At 51.0% G+C, this 19,252-nt stretch overlaps 1 protein-coding gene across 4 annotated transcripts in view; it reads right to left on the bottom strand.

Annotated features, from left to right (window-relative positions):
- The window catches only part of TENM2 (teneurin transmembrane protein 2), a 1,103,034-nt gene that overhangs the window by 106,210 nt on the left and 977,572 nt on the right, over positions 1-19,252 (bottom strand). For 3 of the 4 annotated variants that reach the window (XM_036014378.1, XM_036014380.1, XM_036014379.1), the window contains exons 10-11: positions 14,888-15,088; positions 12,984-13,196 (exon numbers count right to left, since the gene is read on the bottom strand). In XM_036014378.1, the coding sequence (XP_035870271.1) occupies positions 12,984-13,196; positions 14,888-15,088 (414 nt within the window). The remainder of the gene's footprint in view (positions 1-12,983; positions 13,197-14,887; positions 15,089-19,252) is intronic. The other variant, XM_028528771.2, reaches the window with a different exon arrangement.

Genomic DNA, 19,252 nt, shown 5'->3' with positions numbered 1-19,252 from the left:
ACGCCGGAAAGACGCCGACGCTGCCCCAGTCTCCGTCTAGGCACGTGACGTTTCCCCGGCACAGCACTGGCCCTGCGGCGGAGTCGGGGGTGGCGGCGGCCAAGGACGGCCGCTGCACAGGGCTCCCCGCCCCGTTTGCCTGTCCTGTGCAGCATTCTCGCAAAGTTCTGATCGCCCGCCCACACTGGGAGGTTGGGAGACCATGCGTGACAATCCCGATTTCTGACGTCTACGGAGAAATGGGCAATGTGGCGAAACCAGGCTGCACAGCACCGCCTCCCTTCGGGGAGGTGGGTTGTGTCTGCCCTCCGCGGGCGGGCGGGCGGGGCCTCACCTCCCAGGCCACGGCCCTCCTTACTGTCTTACGCCTGGTTCCGGGCACGCGCATTGTTCTGGCGTCGTCAGCACAGGGGCACTCGGGTCTGCGAGTCTTTCTGTCCTCCCACACCTTCTCGTAGTCAGTGAAGACACCGGACGGAGAGCGCCCTCATTACCCCAATATGGGCCCACCCCCTCGACAGAGGAAAGGCCTGCCCACCTCCTCCTGCCCCGGGGAACGGGAGGAAGACTCGGCGTCTGCCACTCCTTCCCCTCGCCACGTAATTCCACCCTTAAACCTCCAGGTTTTCTCACTTAGGGATGCCCAAGTGGTAATCCAACTAAATTAAATTATAAGCATCTAAAGCCGGGTTTTCATAATAAATAAGAATATAGCTATCGCTAAGAGAAGACGAGACTTAATTAATGGGTGTTATTTAACAGGAACAAGTAGCGCCATATATGGAGGATTAAAAGATAAATAGGGATAGGAAGGAAAATAAAAATTTAATGAGTTGCCATCTTCATTTGATTAAACTAAATTTCTTGCGTTGTTGAAAAATATGAACAGTTATGAGGGAGTCATTTGTGCGTAGCCACCCGGTTTGATACCTGACTGCTTTCTTTCATTTAATTACACTGTGTTACAAATGAACTTAAACTACCATTTGGAGCTGAAGGCTTCCTTCCTCCCACCGACTACCTGCCCTGGGAAGCTGTGAGCGAGGAAAGATGTTGAGAAATCAACCAAAAATTATCGGCAGACACCCCAGGAAGGGGGTCTCGAGTTAGAAAACAGCGAAGTATCACGAGGGCTAAGCAGCGGGGGGGCTGGAGTTCCTCAGAGTGTCACCCGCCCCTCTGCAAACCGCTCCTCTCTGAGCTCTGCTGTCCAGGGGCTCACCCAGAGGCAGCACGTGCTGTGCCCAGCACCTGTAGGTGCTCCACCAATGCCTCAGGAGTGCATGAATACGCCGCCATCGCTCAGCTGGAAGCAGACAGAGAAGGCATGGGCCCTGACACGCACGAGATGACAGATGCGCGGCTGTCTTGTTTTCGTTTCTAATGCCCACAGTGTTCCAACAGGCAGGAGGCCCCTTGCCGGTCCACATCTACCTCTCTCCCTGCTCCTCTTTCGCTCCCTGTGTTCTCCCTTCTTTGGGTCACATGATCCCAGTGTCCCAACAAGCTCCTCCTGAAAGAGTGAAGGCAAGAGGAGGGGCCCAGACACTGGGGTTAACACGTGAGGTTTTAGCACCCTGCCTCTCTTTCCAGGGTGTGGGTCCCCTTCCCCCTTGCGTGTCACCCCTAACGCCTCCTTAAGGACTCTGAGAAGATACACTGGGGAAACTATGGTAACAGCATGGAGGTGTGGGGCGTTCATGATTTTTATAAAAGATTTTATTTATATACTTTTAGAGAGAGGGGAAGAGAAGAAGAAAGGGGTAGAGGCGTCAGTGTGGGAGAGGCTCATGATCGTTGCCTCTCACACACCCTCAACTAGGGGACCTGGTCTGCAACCCAGGCATGTGCCCTGACTGGGACTCGAATACGGGACCTTCCCGATCGCAGGTCAGCACTCAATCCACTGAGCCACACCAGCCAGGGTGTGTTAACAATGTGTTTTCCTCTAAAGATTTTACTTCTTTTTAGAGAGAGGAGGAGGTGAGAAAGAGAGGGAGAGAAACATTGATGTGTGGTTGCCTCTCACGCACCCCACACCGGGGACCCAGACAGCAACCCAAGCACGTGCCCTGGACCGGGAATTGAACTGGCGACCCCTGGTTTGCAAGCCCGCACTCAATCCACTGAGCTACGCCAGCAAGGGCTGTTAATAATTTTTAAGCGAACGCTTATGGAGTATCAATGCTGTGTTAAGTGAGGACCTCATGACAGTCGCACATAGGCAGTACTGTTCCCAGTTTACAGATGGAAAAAAAGTAGATACTGAGGATACATAACTTGCTAAAGCTCACCCAACTCGCAATGGACGGAGGCTGGATTTGAACCTGATCTTGTCAGATTCCAGAGCCCATGCACTGAATTCCTTTGCTGTACCTTCCCCCACGCCAGCCCCACCCTCCCACTGCACATACACGACAATAGTAAAGTATCGACAATGAGTGTTAATAGTTAGCAGAGACGAAGATGTTACATTCTACAAACACTGCGTGGGAGGTTTGGAGAGCGTGGAGTGGGTGTTGATGTGTATTGTGTTTCAAGCTGTTTAATTCTGGGTAGATGGTTTTCAGCGCTAGGCAACTCTATGATATAATAACATTTCCTGTATCAGACCCCCGGAGAGCAGGTCTGCAAGTGAATGGATACAGATCTTTCTTGGCCCCATTAAGTGGAAATAAGAAGTTAAATCAGTTCACATTCAAAGTATGGTGGCAAATTGATAGCAACACGCTTAAGGGACCCAACCTGACTTGCCAGCATTCCCTGGATTAATAGGCCAGAGCTAGTTTCTCTTCCTGCCTGCAATCTCTTCAATCGCTCTCTCTGTTCATGGGAATTGCAATGACCAATGACATTTGGGCTTCCCGGGCTTACATGCACCTAATGAAAAGAAACAATCCCACTCTCTGCAGGGCACAGGCCACTGGGGCCTTTGCGTTTCCTGTCCTTAGAGAGTGTGCTTGGGATGTGGTCACGTGACCTCTGATTGCCAGCTTGCTAACTTGTTGGAATAAAATCAGATAACAAACGTTTCCTCTAGCTGGGGAGGTGATTATTTTATAATTGCTAAGGCTCCCCACCCGCTGGCGTCATTTCTAAGACAATTAGCCAAGGGCTGTCTGGCCATTCCTCTCGAAGTTTAAATCATCATCTAAAAAATAAAGCAGAAATGCAACTCACACTTATCAGAGCCCAGGACTCTGCTTACGGCTTCAGACAGATGACCCTTCTGGGCCAAGTTCTAACCAACTTCATTGCTAATTTGGCCAGGTGCTGCTGTGGCTGCACTTGAAATGTGTGGCCCAGGAGTCTCATCAGTTTTAATTTTTTATGAACAGCCGTGATGTGGGGCTTTCTGTCTCTGGAACGCTGGTTAACCCTTCCTTTCTCTGGGGTCTGGCAGCCTGTACTTTCTGTGATGCGTGGTCTGGTGTGCGTGGTGCGTGGGGATGAGAGGAATCGGCCCCGGAGAGCCGAGCCGGGATATGCTGGAGACCCGGCGTTTGGCAGACACGGGAGCAGTTTTCTCTCCGTTCCGCCCACGGCACAGTTGTGATGAGGGTGGGGGATCACAGGGGCTCTTATATCCAGGGGAGCCCGCTGACAACGGAAGGAACCCTTAACGTAAATGAGGAGGGAGAAGGAGGTTTTTACGCAAAGAGCTGGTTGTGAAGAGGATAGGGGTCCTACCTGAGTCCAAACGGGTTCAGAGTCTGGTGGTGTAGGGAGGGTTGTGAGCATCCCCCACCAGCCCTGGGTGTGTGGAGGGTGTCTGAGGGTGGGTCAAGGGGCAGAGATGCAAAGGACCCCGTGGAGTCTGTCCTGCGGTCCAGGCCTGGGACAAACCCTGGACGTATTTGAGAGGAGATACTGACAAAAACGAAAGGCAGTTTTCTCAAAGAAATGTGGGGACGGCTGCTACAGTGCCCCCGTGTGGCAGAACGTGGCATTCTCTTCTCCAGGAGGGGTGCAAAGGGTGCTGGCTACCACACGCCGGGTATGGGAGCTGGAGAGGGGAGGTATATAGGGTCCCCCTGAAGTGAATTTTGTAGGTAGCAGGCTTCACTAAGGAGGCTAAACTTGAAGAATCTGAATAGGCTAAAATGAGCATGTAAGACACCAATGGAAACTTCTAGAAATACTTGGGGTGAGAGTAGGGAGGGTAGGGTAATAATACAGATGCAACAATTCATAGTTTCAATTTGAACATTTCACCTAACGTGTCATACGGTGTGCTTGAGCGTGATATTGTTATGTTACAGAACGACATGCTTATGATTTTGTAGTAGAAGATTTCATAATGAAAAGGGGGCGTTATCTGTGCTGGGCCCTGTATGCCGCTGCTGCGTCAACCACCTCACGTGACCCAGGAGGAGGCCAGCACACCTTCAGCGATCGGGGACTGGAAAGAGAGTGTCGCCACCACGAACCACGGAAGGAGGTTGCCTGCGGAGGGCTCCGTGGTGCAAGCTACCACGCAAGACTGAGCAGGCTCCTTCAGGATCTTCATCATCATCGTAAAACCCACTGGCTGGTAGCTTTTCATTACCTTGCAGATGTTGCTTCTACCAGTGAGGACCAAAGAGGGCTCCTCCCCCTTTGTGATTATGAAGAAAATATGTTTTTAACCCTGGCTGGCATAGCTCAGTGGATTGAGTGCGGGCTGAGAACCAAAGTGTCGCAGGTTTGATTCCCAGTCAGGGTACATGCCTGGGTTGCAGGCCACAGCCCCCAGCAACCACACATTGGTGTTTCTCTCACTCTCTCTCTATCTCCTTCCCTTCCCTCTCTAAAAAATAAATAAAATCTTAAAAAAAAATATGTTTTTAAAAACAAACACTTTACTTAAAACTAGGGATATTTTTTTAATTAGAAGAAAGATTAACTAAATGCATTTTCTCTTGTCATTTAATCCATCCTAATTACCCCGAGAATGTGGATGATGAAACACTTCGCTTTCTCCTTGCCGCGATGTGGTGTGGTTCCTTTCCTGCCCGTGGAGGGGAAGACTTAGATGGTATGGTGAACTCCTGTGGCTCTGACTACGATGAAACACAGAGATGCGTGGCCAAAGGGTGCAGGGGAACGCAGTAAACCCCGACTTTGGTGGGTTTTCAAAATGACGACACCCTACTTTCCAAAGGCCGTCAAAGGCAAGCCTTTTAAAAAGGGCCCGTGAAATAGGGTGCCATAAAAGACGTGGCTTGGTCTGAGATTGAACCCCATTAGGCAGGCAGCTTGGGAGGAAATGCAAAATCTGTTTTTTACCACGGACATCTGGGATTCTCCGTGTGGCTCCCGATAACCCAGGAGATGAGCCGAGGAATTGCAAAGGCTCCCCGGATGTTACCCATGGGTCTTGCTCCAAGGAGCTGAGCAACTGCAGCTCGGGCGGGGTGAGGGTAACTGTGACACAGTTCAGTGGGCTGACTAGGGACAGACAATTGGCGAGAGTGCGGGTCTCCAAAGGGCACGTGTGCAGCTAAGCAGAGCCCCCTGGGTTCCTCCTCAGGCACAGCACCACTGCAAATACAATTTTGGCACCAGAGCCCCTAGGAATGAGATGGAGCGAGGAAAGGAGAGAGTAGGACCAGGTGCTCTAAGACACCCTGGCCTGGCAGTGTCCTCCTACGTGAGAAACGCCAGCTTCCTCCTTAAAGGAGAACAGCATCCTTTTTACTTCTCAAGAATACCTTGATAGCCCTTACTTTGAGAAATACTGGCTTAAAAAACCTGAAATTTTATCCTATTCAATAATAACAGAATTCCCAAACTGCTGGGTCCAAAAAAATTTTTTTTTAAAACTGTACTTACCACAAATCAACCCCAGGATTAAAAGCAAGTCTTCAGGGAGACCTCTGGGCTTTCCCAGAGTGTGTCCAAGAGGACTACTGTGAGAAATGTTGGTTGAAAGTAGCAAACTGGGATTACATAATAAGCCTCTATTAACGTAAGGATATTCAGCTATTTGATTCCACGTACAACTGGGGTGTTTGGTAACATAAGCAGACTTAATTCCAGGTAAGATAGGCAGTTAGGTTTCTCTGTACGAACTTGTTTAGGACATGAATGATGGGCCGGTGCTACGTTGGACATGCCACTAACTGCTGGACGGGCTGGAGGCAGGTATGGAAAGGGGGTGGATGGCAGTAGAACTGTCGTAACGAGAAGTTTATTTTGCTAATCCTCCCTTGCCCTTTGATTTCTTGCATTGGTGCTAGATAGTGATGGTGATGATGGGGGATGATGAGGATGAGGATGAGGATGATAAGAGTGCACATTTATTTGGCTCCTACTGTATGGCAGGCTCTGTGCCAAGGACTTTACATATAACCCAAGGAGGTAGGCCGTTTCAGTATTCCCATTTTACAGACAAAGAAACTGAGGTACACAGACATCAGGAAAGCAGCTGGGATTTGATCTCAGGGAGACTGACACAGAGGCCTCTGTCTTAAGCATGTCATTGTCACCCGAGCGTTGGCCTGAGCCCAAGACAAGTGGGCACAGGCAGACGGACTCCTGCTTCAACACTATCTCCTTCTGTTAACGGACACAAATGCAAGTGGGTGAAGTGGGGCCTGATGATTCAGACGACGTAACAATGGTTTTCAAGGCACAAAATGATTCCCCAGGGAAACCCGGTACAAACTGGAGCTGAGACGAGCAGGCGGACGAACAACAGAGCACCAATGACTATACTCAACGAGTCCGCAACACGCCACCCACTGAGCCAGCGCTCTGCCGAGTCCACCCCTTCCGCGTACACCCCTTCCGCGTACAGTGCACGTTACGGAGCCCAGTGGGAACCCCCCCCCCCCCCCGCCCTGCCTCCTACAGAAGAAAGGCTGGACTGTGCTCGAACAGCCCAGTCATGATTTTGCAATAAAATTCTGGACGTGGAACAGGTTGTTCGAGATCATTTCACCCACGTGTGTTCTAAATTCAGTCACTGACCCAGTGCATCCGTAATATTTGCAATCTGCACCTTGATTTACTTAATATTTTTCTTTGCACTTACTCGGGCCTAACATCGCTACCTACTTGAGCCACATCCCTTAGCCATAATACCAGTGTAATCATGAGTGTGAAGAACTAGGTACGGCTTTTCTTAATACTTATTTTTAAAAGCTCCTCATTAGAAATCAAGAACATATACTTGCACATTTGCAAAATCATCTCATGTTTGTGGACCACGCTCTGGAAAGCAATTATGTGGTCCAGAACCCTCATTTGCCCCAGAGGCCGGGAAGGTTGGGTCACGTCTCCAAGGGCAGCCAGAATGGTGGTGGCAGCGTCAAGCCTGGGACACAAGGACCCCATCCTCCATCAGCCCACCCTTCGTGACACCCAATGACCAGCGAGCGAGCGATGAGGAAAGGCCCATACAGAGCATCCAAGGGAGCTCAGATCTCCAGGGCCCGCTGGGCGTCCCTCTCCCTGACCTGTCAGGTCTTGAGTGCGTGTGTGGGGCCTAGAACCACAGACCTGGAAGTGACAGCTCGCCGCGCACACTAGGACAGCACATCCCGTTTTCGCAACAGCTGTTGTTCTTACGGGTTTTCCTTTCTTTTAAGTCTGGAATCTTCCTCACGCTAACTCTTCCCCATGGATTTTATGTCTTTAGTTCTTTGTCTTGGCAAAGTCAGTCATGCCTCCTAGCAAGCGTTCTGCTCTCCAGCTCTGTCACCGTGGGCTCCAAGTGAGTTGGCACGTGGACGGGACCCTCTGAAACATTCAGGGGACAGTAGAACGAAGGCGCCAAGTCACTGTCATCCCACAGGACTCAGACGCCGAGCCTTCCTTCCTTATGTTCTTTCATGGGAGCTCATCACACGAGTAGACATTACAGAATCACACAGGAAGCATCAAGAATGTTTCCATTTAGGCTCCAGAGCGGCTGTGCCATCAAGTCGGGGAAAGCTCTGTGTCTGTCTAGTCTACGTTCCCGTTGATGCTGAGCGTCCCTCTTCGGCACCCAGGCCAAGAAAGTGAACACGCTCAGCGACGAGAATCTCACTACTCGCGAGGCATTTTTTCTCGCCTTTCATGGTATCTTACTGTTTCGCAGTGAGGTGAAAATGCGTTCCTGGAGCTGCTACCTCCGGGTCCTTGCTCTGGGTTCGGGTAGGGTGCCTGTGCAGACCGCCTGGCCCGGACTCACCGAGAGCACCTGGGCACGCGACGATGACCGACCTTCAGCAAGGAGACTCATATTGTGGCCAAACTGTAGGGTCGGGGGCAGGGGGAGCAGCTGCGGAACGTCTTTTGTGCTTGGCGAAGGGTTCGCCCATCACTTTTAACATGAAAGACTGTCCCTTTCGGTTTTCGCTTCAGAAAAGATGAAGCTCCTAGGACAGGCTCCCAGCCAGAGCCCCCGGAGGAATGGGTTTAATTAACCAATCGGAGAGTTAGCTGCGCCCCCGGACCTGGTGGAGAGGACAGCTCCACGGTGGCTAATTTCATCTCGACTGGATCTCGCCATAGAGTCGTGAAAGCTCAAATGTTCAAGGATAATCGCTCCCGAGAAAAGATCCGTCTCGCGGAAAGGGGCGGGAATGAGAGGGGGAGGCAGCTGCGTTCAGCCTGAAGCCGGTTCATTCTGACAGCCGCTTCCTCCCCAGCCTGTTCCCTGTGGGTCTGAGGCTCTCTCCCTCTCGGACTGTGACCTGTCTACTTTGGATGACAATCACTTAACCAGCACGTCAGGCTGTTGCACAGCTGGCTTTACCTCGGGTAAAGATTCATTCTCCTTATTAACGTCACAAGGACCTATTTCTTTTCCCCCGACCAATTAAAGAGGAAACAGAAGGGCCCCCGTGTGACAGAGGAGAACTTTTCTGACTTGTGGCTCGTGGGCAGGTCGCCCAGCCCCACACCATCCTAGGAACAGAGTCCCCGTGATTCTGAGAAGCAGCTGGAGGTCACCACCACATTGACAAGATAAATAAGTTGGAGCAACCATGACGGACATTGCTCACTACCCAGACGTCCGACAGCTCACCCAGGGTCGGTGCCTGGTGTTGGTGGATTCGTTCTATGGGTCCGTTAGGTTGTATTATTCAGAACGATGTCTGGACAGTCCACATTCGGGAGACGATAGCGACAACTCTCAATGAGCATTTAGCTTCTTTCCTTGCATTCGCCAGGAACAGGAACGCTGGCTCCCCCCTGTAAATGCCCACCTGTTCTGCTCACACAGCATGCTAATGTCTACTCTGCTGCCTTTTAAGAGATGCTCATCTGAGTTGACTTCAGTTGACAGTGATTCCCCAACTGCTCTGTGGTTCCTTTGTGCCCTGGTGTTACAGCCTTGGGCGGCCTTAGGAAGTTGTTAGTAAGGGCTGATGGTGGTAGTGGCAGGTTGTAGGGGAAAAAAACAATTGAGAATCATGTTGAAAGAATAAAAGTATTCTAACCACACAATGTGCCCTCTGATTTATTCATGAGAAAATGCGGCCTACCCAAATAATGCTAATACAATATATTACAAAACTATACATGAATTGTGCTGGATTTGGATTCAAAGCGTATTTCTTATCTATGCAATTCTATAAATTTTAGCCATACCTTGTCCCTAACTTGTTAGAAAGAAGTACTATAAGAATCATGGTTTGGTAGAATCCAAGCTACTGCTAAGTTAACTCTAATGGTTAACATTGAAATAGTATACCTTATATTTAAATTTCTAGCCATATATACTAAATTTCCAAATATAAAATATATAATGTGGCTGAAAAAATTCCAGAAGTGCATTTGGGTACTCTCCCAAATTCCAGAAGTGCATCCTGGCGACTCTCCCCAATTGTTTTAGAAGTCTGTGCTTTATCCACACCCTCCCCCAACCCATCCATCATCTTGCTTCCTTCAGCAAAATAAATGGGATCCACAAGTGCTGATGTGAATTATTCAGTTGACTGTTTGCAATGACCCTACTCAAACTGCCTCCTGTGACCTTCTGGAAAGGGGCCACAGACAACCCAAGTACCCCAACACCGGCCGCCCAGCGCCCGGCCTTCCCCCCCATCTCCCAAAACGTTGTTTGCAGACTAGGTGCCATTTCATTCTTATTTGTTTTCTATTTCCAACAACGCAGCATTCGAGGCTCTGCTGGGAAAGGATCAAAGAGCCTCTCTTTCCTGTTGGACTGTCAGTCTCCCTGAGGAGGACTGATTCTGGGCTTGTAAACTGTGGCATTTACTTCAAATGAACTGACAGGAGAATCTGCTCAAAATAAAAGATGAAAACTCCACGAAGCAGCTCTGGAGCCAGAGGTGGAGAAGCAAGCTATCACGCATGTATGGACATCTCCAGACTCTGAATAGCAAATTTCACCCACCAAGGTATGTCTGGCCTTTTTTTTTTTTTAAGCAAACCCCAGGAAACATGACTGCGAGGGGACAGCATCCATCCTACCAACGAAACCGGAGAGCTCTAACTTCTCCCAAGAAAAGGCACTGGTGATAAAGATGTTTATAAGTTACATGGCACAAGCTCTCAGAGTCACGGGAGATCACGGCTCTGCACAAGAGACTTGCCCGGGTCACTGCTCTCCTCATCTTGGGAGCTTGACTTGGCACACAAACGCGCATTTTCTCTCTGTCTCTCAAGAACTCGTATTTCGGCGCACAGAGATGCGAAACTTGAGCCAAACACTTCAAGGAGCAGAAACCCGCTTTTCCAATTCATCTCACCGAAAGGGCTAGCTGGAGGAGAGCATGCCCCGTGTTCTCCTGCTGGCTATATTCTCACCCTTTTCTACAGAGACTCAAGCGGTCGCCTTCCCAGCTCACTCCCGAAGGCCCCAGAAACACTTCAGCTCAACTGTGGTTTCCTCTCCACTCCCCGTGGCGATGTGCGACCCTCCTCCCTTCCTCTGGGCCCTGGTGTCCTTCAAGCCTCAGCCGGGTCCTTCTCCTAACGCAAACGCTGACCCATTTTCTCCTCTCTCCCCATCAAGAATCGTGCCGCTCTCTAGTCCAGGGCTGGCCATTTCTCTTTTCCTGTGAAGGGCCAGACAACAAATGGCTTTGTGGACCATGGGGTCTCCCGGTTATTCAATGCCAAGGCTCAATATAGAAGCGGACAACACACTGACAGATAGTTGTGGCTCTCTGCTATTAACGATTATTTATGGACACTGACATTTGAATTTCATGCAACTGTCCAATGCAAGAAGATATTTAAAATTTGTTTCAACCCTTAATAAATGTAAAAACTATTCTTAGCTCATAAGCCACAGAACAACAGGCAGCAGGCCACACTTGGCCCCGCAGGCCGAGGTTTTCCGGACTCTGCTCTGACCCGTCTGGGCTGCCCTCCTGTGAGCTATTCCCAGACGCGGGACGGGCGGCAGGGAGGGGAGAGCCAGCAGGCACCGCTGCGGGGCACTAAGCTCTCGGCAGCTGTGGGGAGGGGAGAGCCAAGGGGAGGTGCAGCTGGGTTGTGTGGATGGAGGGAACGTGGGATTTTCTACTTGAAGGTTACTGGCGGGCAAGAGCTCTCTTGTGGGGGTGAGGCTGGGGGCGACGGAGGTGTGGGGGAGGGGAGAGCACTCGAACCACAGTGGGCATGCAGAAACACGTCGTGAGGAATGGCCCTGCCAGCGGAAGCTGCCAGTGAGATCTGACGCTGTCTTGGGGGTGGGCTGTGCACATCCCCCCCCCGCCCCCTGGAAAGTCTTCTGGATTCTCCCCCAGACTCTGCAGGGAACTGAAGATGAGAGTGGCTGCAGGGAGAGCAGGGTCTGGAGCATCATTGAGAGATTGCAAAAACAATTCACTGCCAACCGACTGTCCCGGCAGGGTCCCAGTGCTGCGGCTGCGGCCCGCATCGGCACGCTGCCCCTCGAATGTCCAATTAGGGGGCACTGGGGGAAGCCCAATGCAGAGTGTGCTTCATCTCTGCGCAAGCACCCAAATGAACAGCATGGGAAACTGAGTCTGACCGCCCGCGCCAGTCCTGGGTAGGCTCCTCACGCTGGTCTCCCGTTCCAGGTGGATGGTCTGTGGCTAGAGTTTCGGGGCTAGGACAGAGGGGAGGGCCCCCAACCACACGGCCAGCCAGGGGCAAGCCAGTGGTTTGCAGACCTCTCTGAGTGTTTCACGCAAGCCAGTGAACTAGCCAGCTTGGCATGAAATGAATCCCGGGCTTGGCTTGATTCAACAGCAAATCTGAAAACTGGAGGTGAAGTGGAGGTCATCTCGGCTGCCTGAGACATGCGGCTTCCGTCGCCTCACTGAAAGGGGACACTGGGTATATTCCACCTAGTGTGGTCCCACCCCAAACCAGAGTAAAGACAAAATACAAACAAACAAAAAAACCCCTGAAGAAACTTGAGAACTATTACTTCTCAACAAAGAAAGGGCCCTTTAAAAAACATTCTCAGTCAAGAAGCTTACAGAGAGGAGGCTGAGTGAGAATGCAATGGGGCCCGAGGAGGAGCCATCCGATGACCATGGCCGTGGTGGTGATGGGGAGGGGCAGGAGCCAAAGGGGGAAGCCTCGACTTGGGGACAGCAGGAGGATGCTCAGACCCATTACAGTGGAGCGAGGCTTCCCGGGAAACCCGGGAGTCCTGGTGCTGCCTGCATCTGGCCTTGTCTAAAACCAGCGGGTTCAACTGCTGCCGGCAGGCAGGGACCCAGTGACCCGGCCGGCTGCCAGCAGACCACAGTCCCCTGGGAGCGTGACGTGAGTCCTCTAGGCCCTGACATTTCCCATGCGTGTGCATTTCTCCCTCCCCAAGACACCTAATTTGGAGGGATTTTCTTCTGCGGTCCCTTTCCTCCCAATCTGGAATTCTGGAAAGAAGGGAAAGCCTTTTCCATTGGGGGACCTTGCTTTTCCCTTTGCTGTCGTCCCCTTGGAGGTTTGGAGGGGCTGCAAGAATGTTGGAGAGCACGCGTGTCCCTGAAGGAACAGCCGGTGGCAATGCACGACCATCACTATCGATCTACGATTTATGAAAATAAAGCAATATGTGCCTGTTTCGGTGCCTGCCGTTTGCCTACCAATGGTGCAGTGTTCACCATTCCAGCCCTCTCGGCATTCACATTTGCCATCTTTACAGGTCCCGTGCTCAACGCAGCGGGGGTGGCACACGCGCTGGTCACACGCTGCGCCTGTCCAGCCCTCTTCACAGCGGCAGGCTCCCCCGATGCAGACGCCGTGAGTGCCACAGTCTACTGAGCACACTTCTGGAAGAGAAACAACGGTTACAGCTCAACACTGCCACCGCCGGCGGCGGTGAAACCCTCCGCTGGAGGCCAGACCTCGCCCTCGGTCTGCAGGCCCCAGGGCCCAGCCCCACGTCACCTCGGGGGGCCTCTCTCTCTGCACTGGCCGGGACCGACTCGTTGCTACGTCTTTCCTGGATGGAGCGGGGGTGCCCTGGGCCAGCAGCGTCACTGGCAGCTGGGGACTTGTCAGAAATGCCAATGCGTGAGCCTCGGGTGGACCTCTGGAGCGGGAAACTCTGGGAGTGTTTCTGGGAGCGGGCCTCAGAAATTTGTTTTAACCAGTCGTCCAGGTGGCTCTGACGTGCGCTGGAGCGTGAGACACGCTGTTTTAGGGCTGGGGGCCACTGCAGCAGCAGCAGCTCGGACAGGGGCTGTCCAGTTTGGCAAAGTCACCTGGGAGGTGCCCCCCTGAAGAGACGCCTGTGAATCCTGACTCCCTAGCTAGCTGGGGTGTTTCCCCCTCGAGGGCCTGAACTGGCCCGAGGCCCCCAGGGGAACCCACAGCTCCATCCCCACGATGAGGACAGACCCCCACCTTGGTGGCAGTGACGGCGCTGGAACTATGCGGCATTTCCACAGCCTCTTTCTCAAAGGAGCTCAAAGTCTTTTGTGGTCCGGGAGGAGAGGGACAGACAGACAGATGTGCACCCTCTGGTGTTCTAGACCTCTCACTCAAGGACAAACACGGTTAGGCATTCATCCTTGCGACCCACCGCCGAGGGAGGCCCGGCTGCCAGGCCCAGGGTGGGGGGAACCAGAGCAGGAGGGAGGGCCAGTGGCTCAGTCAAAGTCACACTGGGAGTGTCCTGAGCACAGTGGGACCACGCCTCTAGGGCTCCCCTCCCCCCATTCTCTGCAGAGTTTGCCCTGGACCACTAGCCTCAGGGCTGAAGCCAGAGTCAAGTGGCTTCCAAAATAGTCCACCTGAACCAAGTCTTTTTCTTTTTTTTTCTTTCTGCACTGAAATACGCCTTCCTTTCCCATTGTAGGCAGAAGGCAGAGCCTCACCTACATTCCCTGCCTGAGGGCCGTGGCGATTGGACAGCTGTCTCACTGCCAGAGGAAGGGACGGAAGGGTGGTCCCTCGCTCGGAGAGGCACCTGGCGGTGAGTGGAACCGCCCTGGGGAAGGCTGGGGCCGCCTTGCACTGCTGAACCATTCCCTGGCGGGGTCACTTGGGAGGTAAGCCACACGCTCTTAATTTCAGGAAAACAAAGTGTACAGCACAACTTCATTATCTGCCCGTCACCGGAGGACCGCGGAGCTTTATAGCAGGTCCACGCGCACGCCGAGGGAGCCTCTTTTCTGTTTTATAGGATGTTCCATTCAGCCTGCCCGGGCCTGAGTCGTTCTGTTTTGGTGTCTGGTGCCTTTAGGGAGCATACGCGGGAAAATCTGTAATGCAAATGGAAGCGTCCCTCCCGGGCCCCTCGTCCATTTGCGGCGATGGCCCCAACAAGGCACCAAAACCTACTCGGGGGTCTGTTATTTCTCAAGGATCACAGACGTCCCGGTGGAGGAGAAGAGAGTGATGCCCCTCGGACCAAAGGCCCAGCTGAGTGTGAAGAGTAGACGCCCGTGCCCTTGGGCTCACGGAGGACACAGGACACGAGTATCGGGGAAAGCGAGGAGAAAACCTCTTGGCTTACCAACGGAGCAGTCGGGACCCATCCAGTTGGGATCGCAGCTGCAGAGGCCCGTATCAGGGAGGTAGGTGCCGTGCCCGCTGCACTGGTCCGGGCACTGGACCCTCGCCAGCTCACAGTTTAGGCCACCCCAGCCAGGGCTGCAGAGGCATTCTCCGTTCACACAGACCCCGTGGCTGGAGCAGGTGGGATCCAAGCAATCCACTGAAAAACACGGAGAGGAAAACAGGTTCACGTGTGGGAGATGGGCCGTGAGACGCCAGAGAAGAGCTGAATGGACCCATGGTTCACCAGATCCTATCCCCTCGCAAGCAAATGCGGCAGCCAGGTAAGGCTGACATAATCCCTTTAAAGAATTCAAGGCTTGTTATTTGTCAAAACACCAAATCTCAAACTCGAAGAGAATGTAAGAGAAGAAAGGGGGTTCCTCAAGCAGAATTGGGAGGCAGCAGATAGAGAGGCGTGCCGTCCAAGCTTCAGAACCTTGCATTTACAAGCATCAGCGCCTTAGCGGAACCGCGCCTGAGCTTCTCAGTGTGGGCTGTGCATACGGGTGCCCTGCGTGTGTGTGGTCCTGCCCACATTATCAGAGTGCATCCCTGAGTGCATCCATTATCAGAGAGGAAAGTAGAGATGCTCATCCTAACGTCACTCGCACTTGACTTCAGGAGGTAACAAAAGACTGAAAAGAAAACCAAGAAAATTCATCAATGATTGACTTTCCTAATTGCTTCCCTTAGGCTAAGCCTAGAATGAGGTTCCATTGTCTTTGCACACGCCTACAGAGGGAGTTCGTACAATAAATGTGTAGAAGGGGAGCGGGGGCGGGGTTGGGTGTGGAAGCCGTCCCTTGGGGGGAACCTTCCTACGGAGAATCACGAGGGCACGGCAGGGGTGCATCTCGGCGGCCCGGCACCGACCTTCCACCTGACAGGCACTCGGACTACTTCAAGGTCAGACTCTGGGCGCTGTTGCTCTTGCGAGCTCTGTGCTCTGACTGTCCTCCCGTCTCAGCGATCAGCGTGGGTGTAGAGCCAGTGGGTAACTTGAAGATTATTATTATTCTGGGATCCACTCAAAGAGGACAGGACTTCTTGCACGAGAATGTGAGTCCACACTTCACATGGCCATCCAGCCAAGGGCGGATGAACATGGCTTTGTAGAAGACCGGCTTCCTTAAATTCCTAGGAGTCTGGAGACGAGAGCTCTGCACACCATGGAGTTCGAGTGGGGGATGGGAGGTGGTCCTGCAGGGGGCCCCAGGTTACCCCGTGGGTCAGAAAAATAGGGAGGTCTCTTCACCTTACTGGACTACCGCATGCAGCGCCTTCATTTTAGCAGCTTGGAAATCAGGCCTGTTGGCCGGGATTAAATCATGTGCTTCTGCCATCACCTGAGGGCACAGCCAACCTGAGACCTCTTCCAGTCTTTGTCTTGAAGTTTTGGACCACACGGAGAGTGCAATGCACTCCCGCCTGTGTATGCGTGCCATCTTGTGGTTCAGATTCTCTGAGCAGATTTTCATTTCTCTCCTTGTCTGAGGCCAAGATTAAAACCTGTGAGATTTTCAGCCTGTAAATAGTTCGTCACGACACTGAGGTGGTAATGCCTTGGGGTCTCAGCTTTTTGTATGCGAGTGTCTTTTTTCTTTCCTATGGTGTACACTATAATGGTACATTTTATACCTGCCGCATTGGCCATAGATATGACATTATTTAGGTCATCCAAGCTACAAACGATTTCATCCGGGGGGATGTAAATATGACATTATTTAGGTTATCCAAGCTACAAAACGATTTCATTAGAAGAATTTGGGTTTATTAGATATCACAATATCCCATGAAGTCTCCAAAGGGCACCCCTCCCTTAAGGCAAAAACAAGAATTTTCAGTATTAAGAGATGTTTCTCAGGATTCCGTCTGGATATTTCCAGGAAGATATTATGAAAATGAGTTCACAACTATTTGAGTTGTGGGAAAATAGGAGCTGCCATTTAAAAAAAAATCAGGCATATATTCTCAGAAAGGGGAATTTCAGTGATTTGTTATTAAAGTTGTAAGGACATTGTTTGCTCTGGTTTACAGTCGCCTGAATGCTGAATTGGCTGTCTTGGGGATTTTGACTCCCAAGGATGCAAAGCCTTTGTGATACCTTCGAATGCGCTCCAATCAGGATGGCAGAGCGCGTCTGTATGTAAATGAAGGGCAGATCCAACCACATAGCAGGCATTTGCAAAGGGGTCGTGTAATGACGTTGGTGTCTCACGCCTACCGCGTGCTAAGGGAATATAGTAGGTGTGCAATACACAGTTGCTATCAGAATGAATGACAGACGTTGCTATAAGCATTTGTCCTTATTGGGACAAACTTCCAGTGTGAAGGACTGACAAGAAAAATGGTGTTAATGACTTCTTGCTTTGGGGAAGAATGCTGTGCATTTTGGGATCTGCAAAATATGAACTAATTCGTTCAGAATCAATCTTTTCCATAGTCTTCTAATAAAAGAAAATCCCTGACTCCTGGTTTTTATTATGTCCCCATTTCTAACGCAGCAGAATTGAAACACACACAAAAATACCTCATGTGCTGCGTGCCTCCGAAACGACCCTTCGTTTATAATTACCCGTTTAAAAGGTTTGGTGAGGTGTCAATGGCTAGGAGCTGTCAAAAAACTCAAAAACTGTATTATCATCTTTTTCTTAAAAGGAGGAACTCAAAAGTAATATACCAAAAAAATAAATAAATACACTGGCATTTTTCTTCCAGATACGTGAGCTCACTCTGCTTTATCCTGAACTACAGTATGAAGGGAGGCGGAAAATCCTCTGCGATGTATTAGCCCAGGACTGGAATGTCACTGAAGGAACCATTTATTTGATCTAGAAATAGGGGCTGCCCCTTTCCCTGGCCGGTGACACAGTCAGTATGCCCTTTGTGTGGTACAACTACAGCAGCTGATGGAATAACTTGGTTCAGGCTTGAAGGGGGGCAGTTTCACTATGAATTTTGAATTGGGTTCCAATGGCATAAGATGGTCTCGTGGAACCGTTCTCAGAGTCTTTAGCAGGCAGGAGGGACGATGGCCTTGGACAAGGCTTTATAAGTAAAAAACAGGGTTATACTTAAAAGGGGGACAGGGGCCTTTACTGGGTTAAGTGCCGTGTGCCTTACACCCCCAGCCCCCTGGCAGCTGAGATCATTAGAATTCATTTAGTCTTGGGCCCTCGGAAGGTTTGACGACAAAGGGTTGTGAATGCAATTTCCATCCCTAAGGTCAAGGAGTTTTACAAAAAACAGGTACCGTAAACCCCCGAAGAACCATGAATTACATTTATGAGGTTAAATGTCACTGAAAAATGACTCCGCCGCGGAGCGGACATGGAAACGTGGCTGACTTAAACTAATGTGTCAATTCCTCTCCTGTCACCCTCCCGTCCCCCAGACACCGTGGAGCGGAGCCGCGCAAATGCGCCCTTTCATTCTCTCGAACAAATTTGTTAATAGCAAAACAATGTTTATGCAGCAGAAACGGAGGATGGCAACTATTGATTTCATTGCCATGGCCGTTTTCAGGTAAATTGTTTGAACGTTATGACTGTGATGAATATCAGAAATAAAAAGGCTAAATGGAAGAAAAAGTGCTGATCCCGACTTTCTGAGTCCGTTTCCTGTTTTGAAAACAGCCCATGAATCACTAGGTTCATTCTTTTTGGGGAGCAGGAATCAATAGACGGGATTTCATCCTTTCGTAACGATCCGTGTGGCTTCCTTGCTTTGTTGGATGGTTGATTCGTTCTGAACATTTAAGTAAGACTTGTTGGGGGAGTCGGAAAGTTGAGAAATCAATTGAAATTCTACTCATACAGACATGCACAATTTTCACCGGGGGGAAAAATATCCCAAGACGGGCAATGCCTTATGGTTCTAGTGCTTTCCTCTCGCCAAACGACGTATGCAAAAGGTCGCTTTAACCTTTCCTGCCGTGTTATTGGCCTCTGCCCTGTTTTCAGCGAGTGCAGCTTTGCCTCCTGCGATCCATTTCTCTTTAAGAACTTGAACCTTTCAGGCAGGGTTATGAAGTCAGTACTTCCTCCAACCCAACTCCCAATTTGGTTTTGTGATGCAGGCAGAGAGCGGCTACCTTTTACAACAGAGGAAAAAAATATCTACAGAGTTGAGCAAGTGGAGATCAGGGCAGGGGGGGTCAGACTTCTGGGCCCCGTTAAGGGCATTGTCACTGACGTATCAGAAAATCTTAGACGAACGATGTCATGGAGCCTGACTCTTTCTGGCGATAGATCTAACAATGATGAAACAGGAGATTTCACACCCAGGGGGCATTTGTGTGCATCTCTGAGGATAAGTCAGC

This window comes from Phyllostomus discolor, chromosome 13 (assembly GCF_004126475.2).
Source record: "Phyllostomus discolor isolate MPI-MPIP mPhyDis1 chromosome 13, mPhyDis1.pri.v3, whole genome shotgun sequence".
Taxonomy (NCBI): Eukaryota; Metazoa; Chordata; class Mammalia; order Chiroptera; family Phyllostomidae; genus Phyllostomus; species Phyllostomus discolor.
Note: the sequence above shows the minus strand (reverse complement) of the source record. Positions and strands in the feature narration are given on the sequence as shown.